At 45.9% G+C, this 24,131-nt stretch overlaps 1 protein-coding gene and 1 long non-coding RNA gene across 9 annotated transcripts in view; one reads left to right on the top strand and one right to left on the bottom strand.

Moving 5' to 3' along the window:
* Positions 1-176: 176 nt before the first annotated feature.
* The window catches only part of slc12a7b (solute carrier family 12 member 7b), a 24,808-nt gene continuing 853 nt past the window's right edge, over positions 177-24,131 (bottom strand). Inside the window, exons 1-26 of one of the 8 annotated variants that reach the window (XM_052054165.1) lie at positions 19,286-19,800; positions 12,747-12,841; positions 11,893-12,024; positions 11,384-11,530; positions 9,777-9,831; positions 9,569-9,699; positions 9,247-9,488; positions 8,948-9,159; positions 8,153-8,320; positions 7,961-8,059; positions 7,760-7,817; positions 7,185-7,359; positions 6,990-7,108; positions 6,779-6,877; positions 5,982-6,101; positions 5,754-5,858; positions 5,478-5,646; positions 5,196-5,391; positions 4,854-5,023; positions 4,601-4,732; positions 4,368-4,475; positions 3,955-4,071; positions 2,950-3,125; positions 2,413-2,427; positions 1,485-1,618; positions 177-1,089 (exon numbers count right to left, since the gene is read on the bottom strand). In XM_052054165.1, the coding sequence (XP_051910125.1) occupies positions 998-1,089; positions 1,485-1,618; positions 2,413-2,427; positions 2,950-3,125; positions 3,955-4,071; positions 4,368-4,475; positions 4,601-4,732; positions 4,854-5,023; positions 5,196-5,391; positions 5,478-5,646; positions 5,754-5,858; positions 5,982-6,101; positions 6,779-6,877; positions 6,990-7,108; positions 7,185-7,359; positions 7,760-7,817; positions 7,961-8,059; positions 8,153-8,320; positions 8,948-9,159; positions 9,247-9,488; positions 9,569-9,699; positions 9,777-9,831; positions 11,384-11,530; positions 11,893-12,024; positions 12,747-12,841; positions 19,286-19,403 (3,384 nt within the window). In that variant the 5' untranslated portion in view covers positions 19,404-19,800 and the 3' untranslated portion in view covers positions 177-997. Of the gene's footprint in view, positions 1,090-1,484; positions 1,619-2,412; positions 2,428-2,949; positions 3,126-3,954; positions 4,072-4,367; positions 4,476-4,600; positions 4,733-4,853; positions 5,024-5,195; positions 5,392-5,477; positions 5,647-5,753; positions 5,859-5,981; positions 6,102-6,778; positions 6,878-6,989; positions 7,109-7,184; positions 7,360-7,759; positions 7,818-7,960; positions 8,060-8,152; positions 8,321-8,947; positions 9,160-9,246; positions 9,489-9,568; positions 9,700-9,776; positions 9,832-11,383; positions 11,531-11,892; positions 12,025-12,746; positions 12,842-15,351; positions 15,544-19,285; positions 19,801-24,131 lie in introns of those variants that run through there. The other 7 variants (XM_052054168.1, XM_052054162.1, XM_052054169.1 and 4 more) reach the window with 7 other exon arrangements.
* LOC127593028 (uncharacterized) overlaps positions 15,734-24,131 on the top strand; it is a 14,756-nt gene continuing 6,358 nt past the window's right edge. Inside the window, exons 1-2 of the long non-coding RNA XR_007960296.1 lie at positions 15,734-15,944; positions 16,153-16,260. This is a non-coding gene — a long non-coding RNA (uncharacterized LOC127593028). The remainder of the gene's footprint in view (positions 15,945-16,152; positions 16,261-24,131) is intronic.

Below are 24,131 nucleotides of genomic sequence, written 5' to 3'. Positions count from 1 at the left end.
TGCGGAGCGACAAATGCCATGGGGAAATTTTAGTTTTGAAACTTTAATTTAAAAGGTCACAATTGCCAAGTCACATCTATGAAAGAAATTGTTGATTTTTATGAGTTTATAATCCTATTTTGGGGGTGGGCGTAACATTAAGACTTCCACAGTTTCCTTTTAAATTATTTTGGCACTTTCTCTTCTTATCAATGGATCTAAACCATTCAGCGAATTCAGTCTGGTGCACAAAGCTGTGTGTGTATGTGTGTGTGTGTATGTAAAACGGTAAATAGTGTGGTTTTGAGTGCCCTAGCCACAACGCAAACTTGTAAGATTCTGGTTAGTGCAAAAGTCTGTCAGTGTAAGTTGTGCTTTTGTTGACTCTTTCGATGCAGCAAAGGCCAATGATGATGTCACCCAATAAAGGAGTAGATGATAAACGTAAATACATTTTTGGCCATTCATAGCTGAGGATGTTTGCGTGTGTGTGATAAACAAGCTGAGAAAACCATGCAAAGGGTGGGCTTCTCCAATAACACAGCTGCGGCACAACAACTCCCCACAACGTTTCACTTCACCGAGCACACAAAACTCTCTTGGGCCACCAATGAGTAAAAGAGACTACGAGGTGCAACAGCAAAGTCAACGCCGAGTGTTGACAACAACGAGGGGAAAGAAGGTGAACAAACAAAAACCTCGTCACGATTTGAATGAAAAATATAAAGTGTCTCTATGCTCTATTTTTTTGTTGCCGTTTTTTTTTTTCGCGCCGCCTCGCGCGAGGCAGCCTCGCTCGCTCACGAGCCCGCGACATCTGTCCTCCTTTCCCGAGCAACTGCTGACTAACCCATCAATCACTCGTGATTCCGCCAACCCATCTTCATAGGAACCCAATTAAGTGTCCTCCCTTTCAAAATAAATGCCTGGTGACTGATATCCAAGGCGACATGCCCATAATATGCAGATGGGGTGGGAGGTGGTTGTTGTTTTTTTGTTTTTGCCCCACCACTCCCCTCTAAGAGTAGATTGTAATAACTTCCCGCCCGCCGCCTCGGACAAGCAGGACTCGGTTCAGACCCTCCAGCAAAACCTCAAGGAATTCCATATCTGAGAGGAAGGAAGTGAAGCAGCATATAACGTTGTAGATAACACGATAAATCAAACAATCATGGTGACACAACATTTCTACGGAATGTTCCAATTTCTAAAATTTGAGCAGCATATGCTCATCAAAAGCGGCTCGCAATACTAAAATATTTGTTTGGCCAATCTGGTGGTATCCATAGGCGATGCCAAACCTCTTTGGAGAGGCCAATTCGGTCAGCGAGTAATTGACATCGACCCAAAGAGGTTTGTGGCCTAAGCATAAAACAGCAAGTAGGTGAGTTTTTTAGTCAATAATCGAGGCCAGCCTAGCACAAGCTAGGCCCTGCTACAATTTGACGTGACTTAAAAAAAATAAACATTTTTAGGAAGACGAAAAGGTACACATAAAAGGATACAGTTCTCGTCTCCTCCCCGGTTCTTGGGTGGTCCCGGCATGTTGAGCAGAACCAGGTGGGCTCCCTGGGACTTGTTGACCACCACCTCGTTCAGTTTGATGGCCGTGTGCATGCGGCGAACGTTGGTCTGGTTCCTGGGTTAACAAGATGTTAGAAGTCAGTACAGCGCTTTTACACAGTCACCGGTCAAACGTTCATAAAATACGAATCAAAGACGACGCACAAAAGGTTGACAGTGTGAGACATAAAAGCGAATCACCAAGTACAGTTGTGGCCATCGGATTTAGCTTCAACTCGAATTTCATGTTTCACTCATTATGTGGCTTTCATAGTGTTGTCATGGGCATTTAGAAATTGAGGAGTTCCTTAAAAACTAAAAGGTCAGAAAAAGGGGTCATGGGGTCAAATGCTGACTTTTGTCACATTTAATTACAATTTAAAATAAAATAAAAATACGTTGATTATGCACGTCGAATTATTCTTTGTCAAATCAGCAAAATTAGTCATCACGGTGGTTGCCAAAAACCTTCGGCCTCAACTGTATCAGTGAAGCTTGGCTTCACATGCACAAGCACACAAACACAAGTCTGAGAGTCGATGGCAACGCTTGTCTTGACGCTGAATGATGCCAACACACACCTCGAAACCAAATCGCATGAAAATGATGACGCGTGTTCACAAAATTCAGCTTTCCAGATAAATTGACCCCCCCCCCCCCCTCAGAGTTCATTTCAATGCCCATCCGACTCCCAATTTTACATTTACTCCACTAACTGGCAGATGGAAAGCACAATTTTGCTCACGGTCATATTAGATGCAAGTTAATCGATGCACGTGCGCACAACACCAACACACACATGCACGGAAGGAAACGGATTAAAGTGGCACACACGCATGCGGTCTCGGGGGCCAACAGAATGCAACTTACAAGCTCCCCCACTCTCTAGAAGGAGAAAAATGGGGAAAAAAAACAAAGACAGCCTTTAGATGCATCTAAAATCAGCCCCGCTACTGGCCACGCAGGCCGTGGAAAAGAAAAGGTGTGGTTCTTTTTGAGAGTAGTGTGAGGACTTAATTAATGATGATAGACAAGGAGTTAGTCCTCATGAGTGGGCTGGGGGGGCTAGCCGTGCACTCAGACTGAAACGGCCGTTAAGGCACACACATGCGTGCACGCTCACCCGTGCAGCTTGAATGCTCATGCCGTGCAATCTTGTCTTTTTTTTTTTTAAATCATCTTTTTGTTGGTTTGTTCTTTTTTTTGGCGTCTAGTACACAAGCATCTTGTTGAACAGAGTGTCAAATTCAGCCAAAATCTTGAGGGAAAATGTATATAACACCTATGTATGACATCACATAAGACTGTGTTCTCTTTGTCGGAAATACCGGTAAATAAAAATGGCAAAAAAACCTTCCCATGAAACGTCTGCTGTATTTGAGGGCTCATCAGCTAAAGGCAACTTACGGCTTCATGTTGAAGAGGTCTCGCATGGCCACGTTGGAGTTGCACTCGCGGTTGCGGTTCCGCTCTGTGAAAAGCTTTTCCTTGGTCCAGGTCATGTGAACCCGATCGGGGACGGCTTCGGACTTGTCGTTCATGGAGGCGCGGGAGGCCGTGTTTCGGTCATGGATCAGTTGGGCCTGGCGGAAAACAGACGTGGCTTCAAGACACAACGCCGAGGATTGACGGACAGGAAGTCCGGCAGTAAAGAAACGAGAATCGAGGATACTTGCGATGCGTAGCACAAAGAGAGAAAGAAAAATCAATGTGCAAGAGTCATGAAAATTTCATGAATGAACGCCGGGAAGATGGGATGATTGCCCGAAATTCAGATAAGGAGCAAACACAAAATGTACTGAAGGGATACAAAACAGAGGAGGGGGACATGGAAATGCACGACACATGACACAGACCACCATACAAAATAAAAGTAACAACGCAAGATAATGGACCACATTCCCCGCTATTGACCCAAATGATTTCTTGATAGTCCTCCCCCCCAAAATTGATGACGTTCACGACAACACTGCACTGACAACTATATTGCATCATAATGACTGTGGGTCAGTCAGTAGTGCAGGAGGGGGCGGGGTAAAACGGGGCGGTGCCTGTGGATGACCAAAATGGACAGTATTGTCGGCTCAAATGGAGGTTAGAGCAACCAGTTAACTAATTGAGAGAAATAAATAGATGGTGTAAGCTCCATTTCAGAGGAAAAGGAGTGAGGTCAGTTTTGAGAACAATACTGTCCAGTCTTTCGTCAGGGGTATTTGGGGTTCGATTTGAATGTCGGTTGGGTATCAAATGGTCTCGGGCGGCATTCTCGGGAGCGTGACAGGTTGGTATTCACAAAGCACCACAGAGCTCTCGTATCGAACCGCGCCATTATGATTTAGTAGCCCATAGATGACACTTTGTGAAACCGGGCCACTAAGGGGGACAGTGGGGCGCACAAAGCAAATGGACTACCTCATCCTCCTGCGTGTCCTCCGTCGGAGAGGACTGCCGGCTGAGGCTCGCGCCCTCGGCAGCAACTTGGTTCTTCCTCCGGATTGAGTTACGCGATTCGTCAGTGATACTCTGAATCTGAGTGGTGCGCCATAGCCCGCCCCGAAAGGTGATTGCAGATAAAAAGCAAATGGGACCAACTGTCAAAAAAGTGCCACGGACTTTGACGACGGATGGTAAAGTTGAGACCTCGGTTTGATTTGTAACTGATTGTCGAGCTCATGTGAGCTGATGTAATGATGCTGGATGTGTGCCACTTATCAATGTGGAGCCCCCAAAAATTATTTAACATATCATCAAAGAGCCCTATTCGATCAGTTAGGAAAGTGTCAATGGAGTTTATAAAAAAAAAAAAAAAAGAGGGATGGTGGTACCTCTCGCTCCCTCTCAGTCTTGGATAGCTGCATCTGTTTCAGCATCTGAGACCTCTGCTCCATCACGAGAGTCTTCTCGTAGGTGAAGGCCGAGATGTCATTATCATGCTGCGTGCAGAAGAAGCTTCGGTTTAATGGCCCATTTCAACGAGCGCAACCTCGCCGCGGGTTCTCTTTGCGGAACCATCGCGGTGCGTCGCAATTCACGGAAACGTGACACACGGGGGTCTTACCATTTCCACCACTTCCACCTCTGCGTTGAGCCGTAGGTGGTAAAGGAACGTTTGGAGATCTTTTTTCATCTGTATGCTGTTGTCATCCATCTGGGCCACGGTGAAGATGCGCATCTTGCACTTTCTCCACACCTGAAGGACAGTTCTTGAAATATTTCTAATCGATGACCTTTATTTATTGCATATCGTATCTCCGTCTACTTTCCAAGCCTACAAAGCGAACGAGGAAATGGCACGCGTCATCATAACCTACTTTGTGCTGTCGTAGCAGGAAAGGCAGAAGCATCAACAGGCCTCCGTCGTGAACCACCCACCACACGTCGATGGTTCCCTCGCCGAGGCGCTCTTGATTGGCGGGGAAGCTGTCCACGTTCTTCGCGACAAGCAAGGCCTGGTGCGCGGACGTGGTCTCCCGCACCGTCTCTGGGAAGACACGGACGGGGGTGAAAGCAATGACGGGAGCCTTCTCAACCGTGATGAAGAAGCAGCATTGCATCATTTGGCGGGCATCGTCCCATTTGGCTCCGCACGTGAGCCGTACTCCAAATAATTGATTTGCTTTGGAGCTTTGCCATCTTCGCCGTCTGCTCTGTACCTATGAAATTCCTCCACGACTGCGGGTCATTGGACTGCTTCCAGTTCCCCGGCCAGGCCATTAGGACCGTGTTGTGCTTCATGCCGCCCAACCCGGCTGACTGGATTAGATGGGAGACCCCGTCTCGGAGGTTGGAGGAAACGACAACATGGCAGAAACCCTTGGTCCGCTCCGCCGTCATGGAAGACTTGATGTTCTGGAGGGAATTACAGCGAAAACCACATGGAATATCCCTACGCCGTGTGACGCTTTCTCCTCTTTCGCGATTGTCTCCCGTCATACCTGCTCAGCCTTTTTGGCTTCGGCTTCTTTTGTGAGAAAGGTCCCCTCCAATACATTTCCCACGATGGTGAGGCCTTTCCCGGCCTTCAGCTGAGAGGTGAACGACAGCAGGCGCGGATGCTTCACCACTTGGTCCGAGTCCAGATTCAACAGCACCAAACACTGAGGCCTGGATTTATGGAAAGAGGAAAGGGAATCACTTTTTTGCCGACTTGCATATTTCTTTCGTCTGGATGCCACTATGTTACATCGATGCCGACTCGGACTATGCTGTACCTCCAGTTCTTGGTGTGCGGGGGAGCCTCCTCTAAACGAATTAGGGCGAAACGGGCGGCGTTTAGCGAAAGGCCGCGGATGCCGTCGCCCCACTCCTTTTCTGCCCTGCACAGAAGTAATGGAATACAATCCGATGCAACACTCTGTGTAAATGGTGCCGGGCGTCTTCTCACTTGAAAGGCATTTCAGTGCACATTAAAATTGGAGGACATCAGCGGTCATTCTCACCCTCTGTATTCAATGTATTTGTAGATGCAGCCGGCGATGACCATGGCAACAATGGCATAATACCAGGACGAAATGAACATGAGAGCCAGACACAAGCTCATTCCCAGAAAAGAGAGAGCCCTGAAAAAAAAAACAATTAACAACTCTCATCCGCTAATTTCAAAAGCCATCTATTTATAGAACGGTGCCATGCTTTTGCCTCATTGGTGGAGGAACATTCATTCATTCATTCATCTTCCGAGCCGCTGGATCCTCACTAGGATCGCGGGGGGTGCTGGAGCCCATCCCAGCTGTCTTTGGGCAGTAGGCGGGGGACACCCTGAATTGGTTGCCAGCCAATCACAGGGCACACAGAGATGAACAACCATCCACGCTCACACTCACACCTAGGGACAATTTAGAGTGTTCAATCAGCCTGCCACGCATGTTTTTGGAATGTGGGAGGAAACCGGAGCACCCGGAGAAAACCCACGCAGGCCCGGGGAGAACATGCAAACTCCACACAGGGAGGCCGGAGCTGGAATCGAACCCGGTACCTCTGCACTGTGAAGCCGACGTGCTAACCACTGGACTACCGGGCCGCGGTGGAGGAACAAATAAACCCATTTCGGAATGGACAGCTGATGGCTTAAACACGGAGCAAAGTGATGACATTCTCGGGACACGAGGGGGAATTTTCCGTCGGCTTTGCTGTGGAATTAATCTTAATGGGGATGAGTTTGCGTCCGGGTGTGAATGAAAAGCGAAACGGATCATCGGGAACACACAGCAGTCGCCTTCATAAAAAAATCACTGACCAGTGGTAATATTTGAAGCGCGGCCTCCAGTTTGGGGTTCGCAGTAAAGTCTGAACGGCGCACGCCAGGTTGACAAACAGGTAGCACATGAGGAAAAACCTGCACGAGGAGAACAGATCCCAAGATTCATTCATCTGGATTGCCGTCTCGTGACCTCCCGCGTTGAGGCTCAAGAAGCGGCGAATCGAAAAGGAGGCAGCGAGACACCCACATGGAGAGGATCGGCGCCACGGCATCCAAAGAAGCGATGAGTATCCCGATCTCGCAGATGCCGGCGGTCAGTAGGAGAGCCCAGGTCGGCTCTCCGTTGGCCTTTCCGTGACCAAATACCTAAAACGGGGGCATGGCGAAAGTGTCGAAGGCGAAGGGATTGCTTGCGCCGCCTGCCCACGGGTCGGTGCCTTACCTGCAAGAAAGGTACGATGCCGTCTCGTGCGATGGCTTGCAGCAGGCGTGGGGCGCCGGTTAAACTCTGGAGTCCCGCCCCACAGCAAGAGAAGAAGGAGCCAATGACGATGACCCAAGGTGAAGGCCACGATAGCGTGCCGATCACAAGGTTGCCCTTGACGGAGTCGCCAAACCTAGCAAAAAAACAAAAAACAAAACAAGGAATGCGTCGCTGCATAATGTGTTGGAATGGCATGTCGGCAGCACTCCAAATACCAGGAGACAATTTGAACTTTCGGGGGTGGGAGCGAAGGGGGGGAGAATGCTCTCTCTCTTCACTCCGTCTTTGTTGTATCACTCTTTCTCTTTTCATCGATACAAAATGATGAATTTGAAGCACTCTCATAAGTCTTCTGAAAAGCTCAAAAGATTCGCGAGCGCTGGGATTGAATTCTCATGACCAATAAAGCGTCGCGTGCTGAACGAAAGGAATGAAGAAATGTGAACCGGTTGGTCAAATAAATGACTCGAATCAGCCGATTTTGAAACGTGCGCAGGATGTGGCAAAGTGTGTGTGCGTGTTTCAAGTCTTACTTGTCTCGAAGTAAAACGCCCTCAATGCAGGCACCAAAGAGTACCACGCAGGTGAAATCTAAGGCAAACTGTTCAGGAGAATACGCTGTCCATAATGTTGTCGTTTGATTCGATTTTTTTTTTCTCATTCGGGCTGCTATTTACACAGATCGCACTTCATGCTTCCACCGAGTTCTCATAGTACGAATATTAAAAGGATACATATGACGGAGGTGGTGAAGATAGCCAGGATGGTTCCAACTGGGATGGACCTTTGGGCATCTCGTAAATCGCCCGATCGATTAGAACCGGCCATGATACCTGAGAGGTCACAAAAACAAAAAAACATCTTTGTAAAAAACACGAGGCCCGCTGCTGAACAACCTGTGGGTGTTTGCTTGGTAGCCCTCTCACCGGTGACAGAGGGGAAGTAGATCCCGACAAGCAGCGTGAAGAAGGAAGCAATGTCATTGACGACGTAGGGCAGGTAGATGTCCTGCGTGGGGTCGCTTCCCCCAACCGATGGCAACTTCTTGTTTTCAACCAACATGCCCAGCGGCCCATATACCGACCACATATTTTCTGAAATGGTCAGCGAAAGACAAATTCTGAAAGAAAGGCCTTTTTGAAACCTTCATTTTGTAACTCTAACGACCGTACAGTCGAAACATTCACATCAACGAATCCGCAAGTGTTTGTTCTTTGAAATAACAATGAAAATTCATTCATGCATCTTCCTAACCGCTTGATCCTCACTAGGGTCACGGGGGGTGCTGGAGCCTATCCCAGCTGTCTCCGGGCAGTAGGCGGGGAACACCCTGAATCGGTTGCCAGCCAATCGCAGGGCACACAGAAACGAACAAACATTCACACTCACACTCACACCTAGGGACAATTTAGAGTGTTCAATCAGCCTGCCATGCATATTTTTGGAATGTGGGAGGAAACCGGAGCACCCGGAGAAAACCCACGCAGGCCCGGGGAGAACATGCAAACTCCACACAGGGAGGCCGGAGCTGGAATCGAACCCGGTACCTCTGCACTGTGAAGCCGACGTGCTAACCACTGGAACTACCGGGCCGCCCAACAATGAAAATAAGGGTTTTAAAAAAAAAAAGTGAAAGAGAAATGAGGGCCGCATGGTCAACCGGGATTCGCGAAAAAACCCTCCAAATACAAACGACCAACATTTTCACACTCAAATCACACCTGAAATAACCCCGCTGGTAAGTCCCGGGATGCCTTGAATCTGGGTCACGTTGTTGTTGAGGAAATACTCGTTGCAGGTGGCATTGAAATCCGGGCCCTTGCAGAACAGCTTCCACAGCTGCGTGGTGGCCGTCACATTACCCACCATGTCCATCTTAAGACACTTGTCGAAATTGTGGTTCTGCAGTGTGCGGTTTCCCAACATGCAGACGCTATGTCAAGAAAGAAGAGAGAGCGAGCGTCCGTCACGCTAACACAACCATTTAGATCTGCCGACCGCAGATGGACACTTGACTCACGGGAAGTCGGGCGGCTCAAAGATGGTCTTGATGACGCCGGCGTAGATGGCGAGGATGGAGAGAATGACACAGGCCAGGAAGACCAGGGCAAGTTTGTTGACATATTTGACTCCCACAAAGACAACCACGGACATCAGCGTCAGGCAGCACGTGCCGTAGACGCGCATGTTATTCAGGAGGGCGTCGCCTTGGTCCTCCTTCTTTTCCGCCACAAAGATGGCCGCCTTCGGCACAATGTAGGTCTGAACGGAAAGTGGAGGCATATTTGTGACCCAACACCGCGGGCAAAAACGACACCGGCCGCGGTGACGTGTTTTCTCACCAATAGAATCTCAATAGTACCCAGGATGTACATGGAGCCCGCAAAAGTCGTACCCAGGTAGAAACAGAGACCGACAGCTCCACCAAATTCGGGGCCAAGGGATCTAGAAATCATATAGTAGGAACCACCCGCTATGGGGGGCAAAAAAGTTGACGTTGGGAAAACGTTTCAAATGAGTGACCATGATTGAATTGAGTCGGTATCATACCTGGCACGACGCCGTTTGTGGCAATTGCACTCATGGAGATGGCTGTCAGCATGGTCTGGAAGGAGAACACGGGAGCAAAAGCTCACATTTGGTCTTATGTGCTGCTGGACAAATTGTGGACTTTCCATCAAAAACAACATTTGGCTGTCACCTTGAGAGTGTCACTCCTTTTTTTTTTTTCATGCCGACATCATTACATAATACACATAGTTGGAGTCTCTGGGTGGCTTAAGCCATCATTTCGCCTGTTAAAATGCATCTTGAAAGGCTTACGCGCTAAGTCTCTCGGATTGGTATTGAGTACAAGCTTTTCCCGTGAAATCAGTCATTGTGTAGCTGCAAAACGCTCGTCAGAAAATCACCCGAGAGGAAGGACAGGGCACGAGATAACAGGGACATGGAGCTGAAATTAACTTAAACAATAACACATCAAGAGGGTAGGGGGGGGGGGGGTGGCGGACACGTGAAGGTGAGGTCATGGAAAAGAGAAAAAAAAACAGGAGAAAGAGAGATAGCGAGAACAGCGAGGACCTGAGCAGTGCCCGTGACTATCCGTGACCAAGATAAACCTCCGGCTCTTCGAAGACCATCCGGTTTAAAACGGCAGACAGGCTGGAGTAAAGCCAATTACCCGTTCATTTTACCCTTCACTTCCTCCTAAATCCCAAGCTATACAACTTGACTTGCACTCTACCAGGAACGCCTGACTTTAAGATACCACGAAGAAAGGCAGGCAAAGCTTGGTATATTTGCTTCACTTGAACAAAGCAACCATGACTCTCCTCCAAGCTAAATACAGTCAATTCTTCCACAACTTTGTGCTCTTGCCCCCTCGCCCCTCTCCGAAGGCTATTTATTTGGACTACACCGCGCAAACTATGACCTACGAGCACACGGACCGTGTAAACAATCCAGATCATACGGTCCAAGTCATCAAAATGAACATTAATCTATTTGACTAAGATCAGCCTTCTTATTACGTAACGGCAACTAACCTTCCGAGCGCATGCGGCCGAGCCGTGGGAGTTGAGCGTCACGTCCGACATTTAATATTTCAAATGCAATTTGAAAAAGTGCGAATGCGATGGTCACGATGTGTCAGGAAGCATGTCGTTGGGGTGGCGACGCAAAGCATTTTGCTGAGATTGCGCCCGAGGTTTCTGCATGTACTTTCCCCGATTAATCGGAGGTAATCCATTGTCTGACGCGGGATTGGGAAATTGCAGCAAGTGTGCGAGAGTGCACATCGCAGCATTTCTGACACTTTGCAGATGGTTGGGGATTATGTGCTGAGCGTGGGGAGTGGAACGGTTTGTCTTTCATTAAGGCAGACAGACAGAGGGAAACACACACACACACACACACACACACACAAATTTATATAATCCTGCTCGTGACTGCTCTAAATCTCTTGATAAAAAACAAATGTCAAGAGTGGGGTCATATGACGAGTCTTGCGAGCGCGGATGACGTGAGTTGAAAAGGTCTCGATCGATGACGGGTCGTCACACGATTGTTAGGTGCCATCTTGGTCTCTTAAAGAACAGCAGCTATAAGAATGCACCAATGCTGCACAAACGCAAAACACGTTTTGGTCGAATACTCACACAAGAGCAGCACAAGCCGACGATCGCCAGAGACTCTAAGATGCCGGCCGTGCCGACGATCCAGGTAAGGCGTAGAAAAAGGATGACTCCCAGAATGTTCTGGAGGCAGGGGAGATAGACGCCCATAAAAGTTCCCATTTGAGGACTCTAGAGGGAGGGAAAGTAAGCGTTGTCAAATGAATGCAAGCGTCGAAAGCAGGTAGTGGAAGAGATTGCAAAGTTATACCCGGTCATTACGACAAATTTTGTGTTGACAAAAAAAAAATGTACACACGCAGGCTTATGCTGACTCAGTAATAAACTCCAGACCAGACTGTTTATAGACGATGGCAGCCGTCTCATGAGCGAAACAACAGGGTCACGGGTCAAAAAGGGAACGTGCATAAGACATTACCAGTCATGGGTTGCGTTATGCTCCGAAAGTCGAGAAAATACACAAACGTCACTCGCCTGACCCACCGAAGATTCAAACATTGCACAGAGAGCTTAGGAAACAATTTTGAAGTCACCTTGACGGCTTTCTTTTTGGAGCCCTCGTCGTCATCGGCCTCCTCGTGTTCCTGGGCTCCTTGCGTGAGATTTGTGTAGTTTGCCAGTTTATCGAGAAGCGATGACACCATGGGGTTGCTGTCCATCTCCTCCTGCAATTGGAAGAAAGCTAAGAATCAAGGTGACTGTAAAAAAAAAACAGAAGGAGACAGGACGTCGCTCAGAAAAAATGAAACTGATAAAACTCAATCCTTGACAAATGTTAAAAACAAGTGCAAACCTTTTGGCAAAGAGCAACATGACCTGATCAGGCTTATGGAGGGTTTATGAAGTGAAGGTTATGCCTTCCAATTAAATCAATACAAAGTCCAGCGATCACTAACCAGCAAGGTTAGCCAGAAGGCAGAGCAAAGCACTTGGCAGCGCCTCTACTGGATCGAGATTTCAAGGTAAATAAGCTCATTCATATTTGCATTGCTTAACGAGGAGAAAATTTAATTAGAGTCCAAGAATATGACTTCTTTGTATCAGTGGAAGCCTCGTTCTGACTCGAAAGAGAAGCTGCAGATGAGAGAAGAAGCACATTTTCTAAAGATGTGATGTTGCTTTTGTTTCTTATGCGATGTGTTCAGCTGGAAATGGGGCCAGAGGTGGCGACGGCGAACATTGTTGACTGACCACCTAAGTGTGACTATGAAACACTGATCTTGTGACCGAGAACTACCTTAGAAAAATTGAAACTTTTTTTGGAGGTGGATTGTCTCACCAAAACACATAAACATAATTCGTTTCCCTTGTAAGGCCGCCGTAAAACTTGCTTCTGCCGGGCAAATTTACATTGTTTTATGTATGAGGCCCAAATATGGGCGCTTACCTCAAAAAGTGCCATGTTGGTGCCATCGTAACTGCTGCTCTTGTCGTTGTCTGTGTTGTTGATGAAGGGACTGTTTTCCTTTGGGACGCCGTCACCTGTGCAAACGCAAAACCGTTTTGTGTTTAGGTGCACTGGTGTCAAACATGAGGCCCGGGGGGGCCAAATCCGGCCCTCCACGTTGTTTTATGTGGCCCGCGAAAGCAAATCACGTGTCAACTTGTATGAGCCTTGCTAAAATCTGTTCCGAAATGTCAAATTGTCATGTGTAATAAAGACCGTTGAGATTTTGCAATAATTTCGTGACCCTGTTTACACTCACTTTGACAAAGTACGATTGTTAATTGGACGGATTTCAAAACTAGTAATCCATCAATTACATGTGTACAAGTATTATGATGAGGCTATTAAACATTTATTTGGTTTCAATGTCATAACGGCATTTCGAAGGAAGACATAACGCCATACTGGCCCGCGACAAAAAATTGTTTGACACCCCGGGGTTCCGAGCTCCATCTGACTGGTGTGTATTTGTTTTGGTTCTACTTTTCAATTTTTGTAATTTAAACTTTCAGGAATTGTGACGACAAAATCCTTGGAGATTTCTTGTGATTTAGGTGAGATTGGTCACTGAGGTCAAAGAGCCTAAAATGTTCTGGTGTCATCCTTTGAGAGAGAAAGTTCCTGGGACACACATTTTAGAAAAGTAGATGGGTTGTTTCTAAGTAATCATGCAAAATGAGGAAATTTTACAGGGATTCAGACGTGTAATCGCAGCTGGTTCTCCGTCATGGCTCATTTTAAACAGATGAGCCACCGACAAGTCTGACGGCAGAAGAGTGCAGGGATTTGATGGGTATCTTTTACTGTTTGATGCAGATGCACTGTGAATAAGAGGCTTGCACCATAGCTTAGTCTGATGTAATCACAAGGAAAGTCACTATGTCCTTGTATCCGGCAGCCCCTTGGAGCAGTGGTCAATTACATTTGATTGTAAAATACAATGTTTCAGAATCAATTACATGTGGCTCTCATACAATTTTGCATGTTTTTTTTATTTATTTGTTTTAATTTAAGTAGCACATTTGGAATATGACACACAACAGTGGTAACACTGTATTCAATGAAAGCTGCTGCGGTCTTATTTCTCCTTAGCAGACCAAAAAATATTTGTGTGGTTGCACCTCCCTCTCAATCACTATTCCAGTGACCTTGGGCTGTGCTTGCAACTGTAATAGGAGCCAAACAAAAGGACCAGCATCAACGAATGCTGTCAGTGGAGGCCAAATAAATACTATCATTAATGTGGTGCAAAATGGTGCTACGCAGGGGATAGGAGGGGCAATAGCTTCATCAGAAATCTGTCTAACCCACTTCAGAAACTCAGAATGCTGCTCAAATTTGTCATTCAGCTATTCAGAGTGCACCAAAAATGGCGCTGGGCAATAGGCACTGACTGTAGTTGGGGACACTGTGCACCAGTGCTGGCTGCACTCCAAAACTAATGAGAGCGGAGTGCACTCTACCACTCGGAACACACCAATTCTCAGAGAATTTCCAAAAGCGCCATAGGTTAAGAGTAAGTTAGCTTCCAGTCCGTCTCAGCACTGAAAAACCAAAGACACACGTTCCCCTCAAAATCCCAGAGGAGTAAAAACAAAGAGGGCAATTGGAAAAACGAGCCCTGTCCAACTCCTGAGGGAGCATCAGCCCCGGCTCGTGAATGCGGAGACTTCAAAATAGTGTGCAACAAGCATTCCCAGTGGAACGCAGCAAGGTGTTCCGGGCGTACAGAGATGTGTCTTGTCAAAATTGAGCCATAAAAATAAATATACAGGAAGACCGATTGTTATATGCGATAGCTTGAACTTTCTCCTTCAGTTTTGTATGAATGATGACATCTCTGATTAAAAGAGGCACCAAATAGCTTGGGCTAGGAGCAGAATCCATTAGCTCAGTGCTTTCTGATCGGTACAGGTTTGACATCAGGTAGCGGGAACATTGAAGATCCGCTAATGGTTAGGTCAGCTTCTCTGGTCACTGTTGTAATAAATGACCGGGCATCCTATTTATATCGGCTAAGCTGTGCACCGTGATGATGCCTAAGCTGCCTAACGCTGCCAGAGTTAGCTCATGGCGCACTCTACAAACATAAGCGAGTGACGATACAGTCAGCATGCTGTAGAGATGACAACTCCCAGATGTCAAGAATCAAAAATCACTCCCAACAAAATTACATTTATTGGAGGATTTAGAGTCGGCCTTTGTGTCAGCATCTTCTGCATTTTTTGTCAAATCGGTACAAAAAAAACCCCAAGCCTAAAGTTGTGTGTAAGTAAAAAAATATATATCATCAACCACATGTAGTACTGCAGTATATATTGTAGAGTATTTGTCAATGACAGATATTGCAGTCGTCGTCAGTCTCGAAGCTATTATCAAGAATCATGAAACCAAATGCACACAGTCCAAAATGATTTGACAAATTATTCCAAGAAGAAAAGAGACGCGCAACTTATCAATATAACACTCACTTATCTCGCAAAATTATAATAATGTTCAGTCAATTAAAAAAAATGCCGAATAATTGAAAAAGTATTCAACTCACCCCTCCGACGAGAGCCTCCCCTGTTCTCCATTTTGAGGAGCAGGGCTTAAAAAGGTTATCGAGAGGAGGGGTTCTAACAGTGGTCCCAACAGAACTCCAGTAATAGGCGTCCAAAGTATGGCGATATTGTTTTGTGAGGTGCAGAAGTCAGGAATGCTGCCTGTGCTGTGTGGATAATGTGAGGATCAGCTATTTCTGTGACTGGGTATGTGCGTGTGTGTGAAAAGTGGCCCGTGATGACGATGTCAGCGACAGCCATGGCTCACAAAGCACCCGTTACCCGCCCACCGAGACCGGCGTGCACGCGAGCCCTCGCGCGCGCTCGCGCACATGCTTTCCCTCAATCGCGCTCAACTACTCACATGAACACTCAAGTGCGTGTGTGTGAACGCACAAACTGAGTGGGAGGAGCAAAGACAGGAAAGCGGAAGGCTTGGGAAAAGCAAGAGTGTCAGGACAGGAAGGGACGGATGGAGACGTGCGTTCAACCGAAGGGATGATTGATTCCTGGATCAGCTGTGAAGAAAATTCATCAATCAATTGCATTCCCATTTGCCTGGATTGCGTCAAGACTGTCAATGACTCGATTATTAGTGAGTTTCATTACGAAGCTATTCAAGCATGCGTTTGAAATTTTAAAATTAAATAGTTCCTTCTTAACACTGACAGGAAGTTGTCGGCCTGCTCAATGACCTGACTTTTGTTTGAGCTGCTCATTAATCTTTCTGTCTAAGAGCATGTGAAGTGGACTCAAATCACTTAACCAGATTAGGCTAATCCCAAACTTTTTATAAAACACAGAAGCCACACCGGGGCTACGGCACAGAGCAAGGCCTGGCTTTGAGCCACAGACTCACAGAGTGTGGGCTTGCGCTCGAGGCTTCTGGCCACGGGCGAGCTATCAGTCAGGTGAGTGTGTTGCACCATGCTGGGGCGCACTGGCTGGTTTTCAGGGTGAGACACTGAGTCATGACTCCATGGCCTTCTACAAAGCAGTACGAGAGCACTCATCACTGAGCATCGGGAAAGCATCCGATGGCATACCCAGTTAATGCATACCTTTGTGTTTCAATGATGATGAACTCACCCTCCACCAAATTCACAAACTAAAATGTCCACTAACTCACCAGCCTGTGTGACCGACCGGTGAACATCTGCTGAGGAATCATTAGATGTGTCAAGGCTTGAGCTTTGGTCAATCAAATCACTCTGTGAGAAGGATTTAATCGTATACAGCTCCATGCGGTTTGGTGTCAGATGGCTGCAATTTCAGCGCGGCTAAGTGCAATGCATGCTTTTGGGCGTTCCACTTCATGATATCCTCGGCCCTTAAACCCTAAAGCAAATAACAGTCTGTTATGTAACACATGAAACAGTGAACTGGTGTCTCTGCAGGGGTTTTGGGTTCAGTAGACCTCAGATAGGGCGACGGTGATTTTGAACTCCAAGACGTATGTGACTACATTCACGCGATAGCAGCCAATTACTTGGATTATAAATGTCTGCATTGTGCTCATCCAATTTTGATTCTGAATCGATAAACACATTGTATTAAAACAATTGTTAAATTGCTTGACGTCGGAAGAACGAAAAATCCCCCGCCAGGCGGTCATTATGCAGACGTGCCTGAGCGAGTCGCCTGCAGGCCCAGCTTTGTGCCGGGGGCTAAGGCTGGCTCAGGGGAGAGGCCTTGAGAAAATTGATGCTTGCCACCGGATGAGACTGTCCCGGTATTGTGCATTAATGCATATAAGCCATTTATAAGCAATTTACAAGCCATTTATAAGCAATTTATAAGCCATTTACCAGGAATGGGACATTGTGATTTTCTAGGAATTCTATTTAAGAATTAATATCAGAAAATGTAAACACAGGCACAAAAAAAAGTTTTAAAAAATTGTAATAACCATTACAAATTAGTCTACACACCCGAAAATAGTAATTCGGGACATCCTGGCGTGACTCCAGTGACAATCGAATTGAATTCAAATGAATGTTTTATTTTTGCAAAGTAGTTCTTGACAGACTGATCTGAATTGTAGTCTTGAGCCTAAAATACAGAGGTAGAGGGAGGAATTCGAAGCTGAGTGTGTGTGAGTCTTATCACACAGACCACATTGACAGAAGGGAGCTGGTGGAAGGGGGAGGGGCGAATCTGTGAAATGGAAACAGGAAGTAGAAGTCAGATAGAGGCTGAACATTTTGACTTATGGATTTTTTTTTCCTCCACGCTGAGACCAAAGTTTGCATTGTTCATATCTATGACTGGTCAGATAGATGCAAACCATAAGAAGAATTCAAGTCATTCCAGTCAGTATTTCAAACAGCTGTATGCACAGAATTGTCTTTGAAATGACTCGTCCAAAAAGATGATGAGGACTGAGATATTGCCAAGAACATCAGAGTAAACTCCACTAGCAGCTGAACAATCGCCTGATGTTGGCTCCAAGGACAGGAAAGCAAGAGGGGGAGAAAAAGCACAAATATTGTTAAACGCCGCCAGATTTGATGAGCGAATAAGCAGGGAATTGATCTCGAAGGCAGATGGACCAATTGGCCAGCGGTACTGTGTTCAGTGTGTTCGGTTTACACGACACGAATGAAATCACTGTTCGCTCTTTACAGATGTGAGACGCGTATGGGTTAAAAACAGGGCTCATGTGTTTGCGCAAAGCGGTCTTATCTGTGAAGCAGCGTGTTTTTGTTTTTTTCCAACAAGGCTTTATGAGGGTAAGAAAAGGGCATGTGCCTCACCTCCCCCTACACAGCCAACGGGAAGGCAGCCAGCAGAATAATCAATAGCAGAAACTGCTATTTAACAGCCATTCCGTTCTTCACTCGTACTCATGAGGCAACAACATGCTTTCAGACCCTCCCTTGGATCTTACTTAAATCTGATTTAACTGCATATCAAACTTTTACAGTACAGCATCTGAGGGGGGAAAATAGATCTATCATTATTATTTTGATCAATATTATATTTGAGCATGATTCCACTTATGCAGGGGCCTTATTATCCAACATATCCGATTTTCTTTAAACAGCGACACAAAATACATGTGGAAGCCGACCACATTCAGAGGTGCTTGAGTTTCAGTCAATAATCTTTCGGATAGCTTGGTTTCTCTCGGTTTTGTTGCCTGTGTCTTGGGTATATGCGAAAGGAAAACTCAATTAGACGGCAGCTCTGCCCTGTCTGCTCACAATAAAACACTGCTCTCTAACCCGGAGTCTGTAAAACTCCCGACCAGCTGGAAGGCTTATTGCGGCGTCACAGTGAATACAGCTTCACAGACGACAATCAGCGTTGCACTTTTGAGTTGTATGCAGCCGTTTTGGTTGACTGTACCGATTCAAAAGCAAAAGAATTGCTACGGACGTTTCTCGGTGTTTAATTTGAGTCTAGGTTTGCAAATGTGCATGCTTATCTTTTGTCTTGAACTCCACGGCACCGGAATGTGATTGTATCATTCCTGAACCAAGGCGTCGTGCAAAGGTTTTGATAAGTTGTTTGCATAGCCTGAGATTCACATGAGCAAGGTTCTCAATCCCATGGGAGACGGATTGAGGAGTTTTTCTTGGAACTGTAGCATGGTGACACATGCGTAGAGAAAGAGAGCTGAAAATGAAGGCTTATAGAAGAAAAGATAGAGGCCAAAGACAATCTGCCAAAGAACTTGCTAGCGGGAACCAAAATGAGGAAATGATGCCAAAGAATGTCTTTTCAAAACACTTATCAACGCACTAATGACCCAAGGAGTATTTCCCAACACCATAAACTTTTTGGGGGGCTGAGTAAATGCAGTGCGTGTAAAAAAAAAAAAGTTTTAACAATGTCTTTGACGTCAACCGGCAAACCAAAATGACACATTTGCCTTGACGTAATGACTACTCCTCATCCATCCCAAAAAATGCAAAAACTATCCGCTCTCACCTGCTGCGTCCTCGTTCTCCCTCGACTCATCGTTCTCATCGCCATCGTCCTCTTCGATCCTCTCGCTTGCCTTTCCCGAGCTGTCCTTCACGGGGACCACTGTGAAATTTGTGGGCATTTTACACCATGTGCTTCCCTCTCAATGTCTCCCTGTTTGCCACCGCCTTATCTCCGTCTCTGCCTCTTGCCGTGTTTGCTGGTCCGCTCCCTTCAGCTGTCCACCAGTTTTCACTTTTACCTTTGCTCCTTTTTTTTCCCTTTCAAATGCTTTTTTCTTTCCGATTCACTCAGCTTTAGTATTTCAGGGGTCTTCAAAAGTTTTGTGTCTTATCGCTAGGAGACTACCCTGTGCTGTGAAATCCACAACCCCGTTATCCAAATAAGGAAGACCAGATTGACCCGCCCCTACAGGGGGCAGTAACTGAGCACACAGACAAACACACACACACACTTACACGCACATTGACAAAAATGAATCGCACGTCTGCTTGTGTGCATGGGAGCACGTCTATGATGTCTTTTCTGTGCCTGAGGCAGTTCTCCAGCAATGTCAGCTTTTGTCCAAAGAGGACTTCCTGCAAGCACGCCACAGAGGGAGATTTCCTTCTCGAGGACGCGCACTTCCTATGTTATTTGACTCCATATGCATTTCAACGGCGGGCGGGGCAAATCCACAAAAGGGTTTAGCACACGTTAAAGTTGTACATTATTTGGCGACCACTTAATGCATCCGTCTATTTCCTGTGCCGCTTACGCACGAGGAAGCCTAGCCCATCTGACGACATGCAGACTACACCCTCAATCCCAGGGGTGATTATGAGGCGTTCATTTCGAGGCAGTCAATCTCACACCGGTTGCCTCAAAGTCAGCTATAACAACTGCAACACAGCCAACGGCCTGCTAGCGACTACCGGTAATGAAATCACGGATACCGGATGGGAAAGTCGTCATGTTGACATGTTTGTGACTAGTTGCAATGATGTCCTCATTGTTCTGCTCTCTCACTGCACTTGGCCCGAATTCAAGCAGAGTGTGAAAAGTGAGAGGTTTTGTACCGTTTGGTAGAGTGGAAATGGGGTTGCAGTTGAGTAATGACAGAGGGCTCAAGTATTTCACATGTGGTGACCGTGTACTTTGGTTTTATCATGATTACACGATTAATTTTTGCCAAAGGGGCCCAGTGAAGATTTGTTAAATATTATTGCTTGACAGACATTCCCCTATTATTCCGTGTAGATATACTTTGACTGCCAGTTTTTTAATTGCAGCATAATACAGTTAAAATGTAAATTGTGTTTTAGAAAAATGGAAACTCCAGAGTAGATTACATTTAGAAACAGAAGCTACACTCGACTGCAAGCTCCCTGCCCCCACAATCCGGGATGAACAAATTAGATGTTGATGGATGGATGTGTTCCAGGAATACCAGCCATTCGTCTCTCTCCAGAGACTTGCATCTTCTTTGGAAATGCAACCCTTTACCGTGACCATCAATGTGCCAATGCCTTATAAAGCAGTGGAGCTCAGGCCTTTCTGTTCAGATTTTATTGACTTGACGCAATGCAAAAATAGTTTTGTGACAATCCAAGTTTTTAAGGTCATTAAAGTCACACCATCAATACGACAATGTGACTGGAGTGAGTGCCCTGACACTTGGGCTCCGATCCTAGCAAACTGTCACACGCCACACAGTTTAGCTGGCTGTTACTCTGTCGCCCTCTTGTGGACACTCATGGAAATACGGAAATATGCAGCCGTCACCAGGTCAGCAGGCCAATAGAAACTGTATCATTTGTGGACTAGCGAGCCCACAGCACATTTCTGTAAATCCGACATGCACTTGAAGATGGAAAAAAAGTTTAATCCATCATTGACTGACTTACACGGAATGCCACTAGCCACTTCTCTCTCAGTCTGTCAGAGTTTCCAAAACCCAGACGGGGAAAAGGTGACTGAGCCTTTTTGTCCCTTCGCCGCCTTAAAAAAAAAAAGTTCCACGGCTAGCTGATTGCTCATGGAAAGAGAACTGGTCTACAGGCGTATAACAAGCCAAACAGACACTGCCATTCATCCAGTTGCGATACAAGATGGCTGTTTTCTATGCGGTATTTAGCTGTGGTAAATTACATATCACCACAAAATATTTCACAACTCTTTGAAAACTCATCTTTTGAAATGAGAGCCGACCACAGACGTCCTACAAACATTCATTTTCTGGACCACTTCTGAGTTTCACCTTTGGCGATTCATTCAGACACGCACAGAACACGATACACGTCCCTACACATTTCGGACATCTGATACCCACTGACAAAACCGCCTAGGAACTCTTACTGCCCGCTACTTGCTATCGCAGTTATTAATAATTTCTCTTCACCAAGCGGCATACTGCACAAACTGTACAAAGCCTCAAAGCCATAATCACGTTTGCTATTATTAGGTTGATGTGTATATATGTACCTGCCTTTATAGCCTCTCTCTCCTTCTCTGTTGGTGGCACTATAATAAGATCCAGTAGTTGTTTTGTGTGTGAGGATCGGTTACAACTTTGGCTGATGATAATTTTTTGCACTCCGATTACCATTTTTATACTGCCTGTCCAATAATTTTCCCAAGCAAATGAGACTTATGGCTGGTCAAATTTTACGCGGTTCATCTGAACAAAGCAAGGCTGGGATTTTTTTTGTGCACCGATGATTCTTTTTTCACATTGACCACATAAAGCATCACACCCACGAACCCTTCTTGCCAACTTTGCATTAAAACAAAAATGACTGGAGCATACCCAACGTGCAGAAAAGGGAGGGCACACAAGAGCAGGAGGAGATAAAGTGGATGGCGGAGCCCAGTTGGTGTGCTGACTGATAGGCTCCAAATAAAGCAGAGGTCGGCACATGACACCGAAGGTGCGTGCCTTTTTAAATAGGAATACACACGCACGCATCCAAACGTAACGCGCGTCTTAAATTGCATGCGGTTACATCACTCGCATATTCCAATAATGAGTGTGATCATATCGCAAAACCACTTATCGACGAAGTAACTAATGCCTGTTGGATAAATTAATCTTCCCCAGTGACTCCAATAGGGATGGCCGGCATGCACAAGAGGGCAATGACGGACAGTGATGGTCCATAATCCAGAATGCTCGTGAACTGAATTTAGCTCGTTTATAACGCAGTGAGTCAACGGAGAGGAGCTGACTTTAAATGAGAAGTGAGCTGCAGTCCTTCTACCAATTTATATAACGCCTGTCCGTTTGTCATGACTATTCACATCTGCACAGAATATACTGTAAATGTGTCGGTCTGACTATTACAGCTGGCTACAGCAAAGGTTACAGGTAGAGCAAATTATTCAACTGTAACAGGAAATGTACAAAAGTTCAACTTCCTGCTCTGTAACGAGCTGGCTTGAAAACTCAGTCAATTCTTTGCCTCTATGGTTGAGTACAATTCCCCTTCACTGCCAGTATTGTGTGATTTCACTTGACTTCACTGTGACATCTTATCATCTGTTACTTATATCTCGGTAAAAACATCCATTGTGAAATGCTCTCGATTCACCAATAATTCGTTTGACAATATAACCCGTTGTGCTGCGAAATATAACAAAAGTGTTGAAAAGATTTTCCGATTGACACATTTCATTTGAGGCAAGTGACAATGTCAACTCATTTATTGACAAGAAAGACAAAGGAACACCGCGACAACCCCCCCCCCCCCTTTCAGGATAAGAGGTGTTGAAAATGGATGGATGGATGGACTATGGAACAGGAAAAAAATCCATTCTGAATGCTCTAAACACCTTCAAAAGGATAATCACTTGAGTAGCCACTATTCTTCTGTCAATAGCGCACTTGCATCAAACGTTTCCATCTCCTCAAAACCACTGCATCCTATTAACAACACTGGTTGGTCAATCTCCCCATAGACTTTCTGTTGCAATCCTCATCACGAGTCAAAAAGATTTTTCACCTGTAATGAATGACCTGCGCTTATTGAGCCCTTCTCGTTTCGATGTTCTCTCAGCAGCCCCCGGCGGGGCACAGCACCTCGCATGACTGCAAGATTCAGTGGCGTGAAAATGAAACGGTGCAGAGCAAATCCCAAGAGGAACACATATTTTGGCTCTTATTACGATGGAGCTCTGTTTGTCTAAGACGGTGGATGCCGGAGTGAATGCATTACACTTGCGAGGCAATTTTCTTTTCCTGTCTGAAAGATATAGAGACAATGCATTTGGCCTTCAAATAATACAAGTATCGTACTGGCTGAGGCGGCATATTGGATCCAGTCACAAAGGTACTGTAAAGCCTGAGTGGTTCTACACCAGGTCTGAAATACATGACCAGCACAGACATCTTCCTAATAGGAACGGAATTTGATTTAGAACAAAATTCTATACATTTTTAAATTTAATTTAGCCAATGAGGCAAAACACTGGCACCACTTGTCTGAGCACTTTTGTCGTGTTGCAAACAGATTTCGCTGCATACATGCAACTGGAGCTCTGATGTCAATGTAATGTCAATACAGTACTAATAAAAGGAACTACTTTAACTAATCATTTGTTTCTATACCAGGAAGTCAGCAAAGAAATCCACCTCCACGGTGACTAATACCAACAGTCTAGAAACAAAATGCTTGTTTTCCTTCACCATCCAGTTCTGCATTTTAGATGACTCCTGTAGCTCGATCCCAGCATGCTTTGCAGCGGTCATGGTAAATGGTCGGGAGTTACTCTTTCTTTTGATGGTGACAGTTAATTAAAGCTTGAACGCTGGCTCAAGTGGGGACGGTGTGTGGAGTGACTGGGCTGAGTTGCGGCCAATTGCAGCTCTTGA

Source organism: Hippocampus zosterae, chromosome 20, assembly GCF_025434085.1.
Source record: "Hippocampus zosterae strain Florida chromosome 20, ASM2543408v3, whole genome shotgun sequence".
Classification (NCBI taxonomy): Eukaryota; Metazoa; Chordata; class Actinopteri; order Syngnathiformes; family Syngnathidae; genus Hippocampus; species Hippocampus zosterae.
The sequence above is the reverse complement of the archived record's forward strand: the minus strand, read 5'-3'. Positions and strand labels throughout refer to the sequence as shown.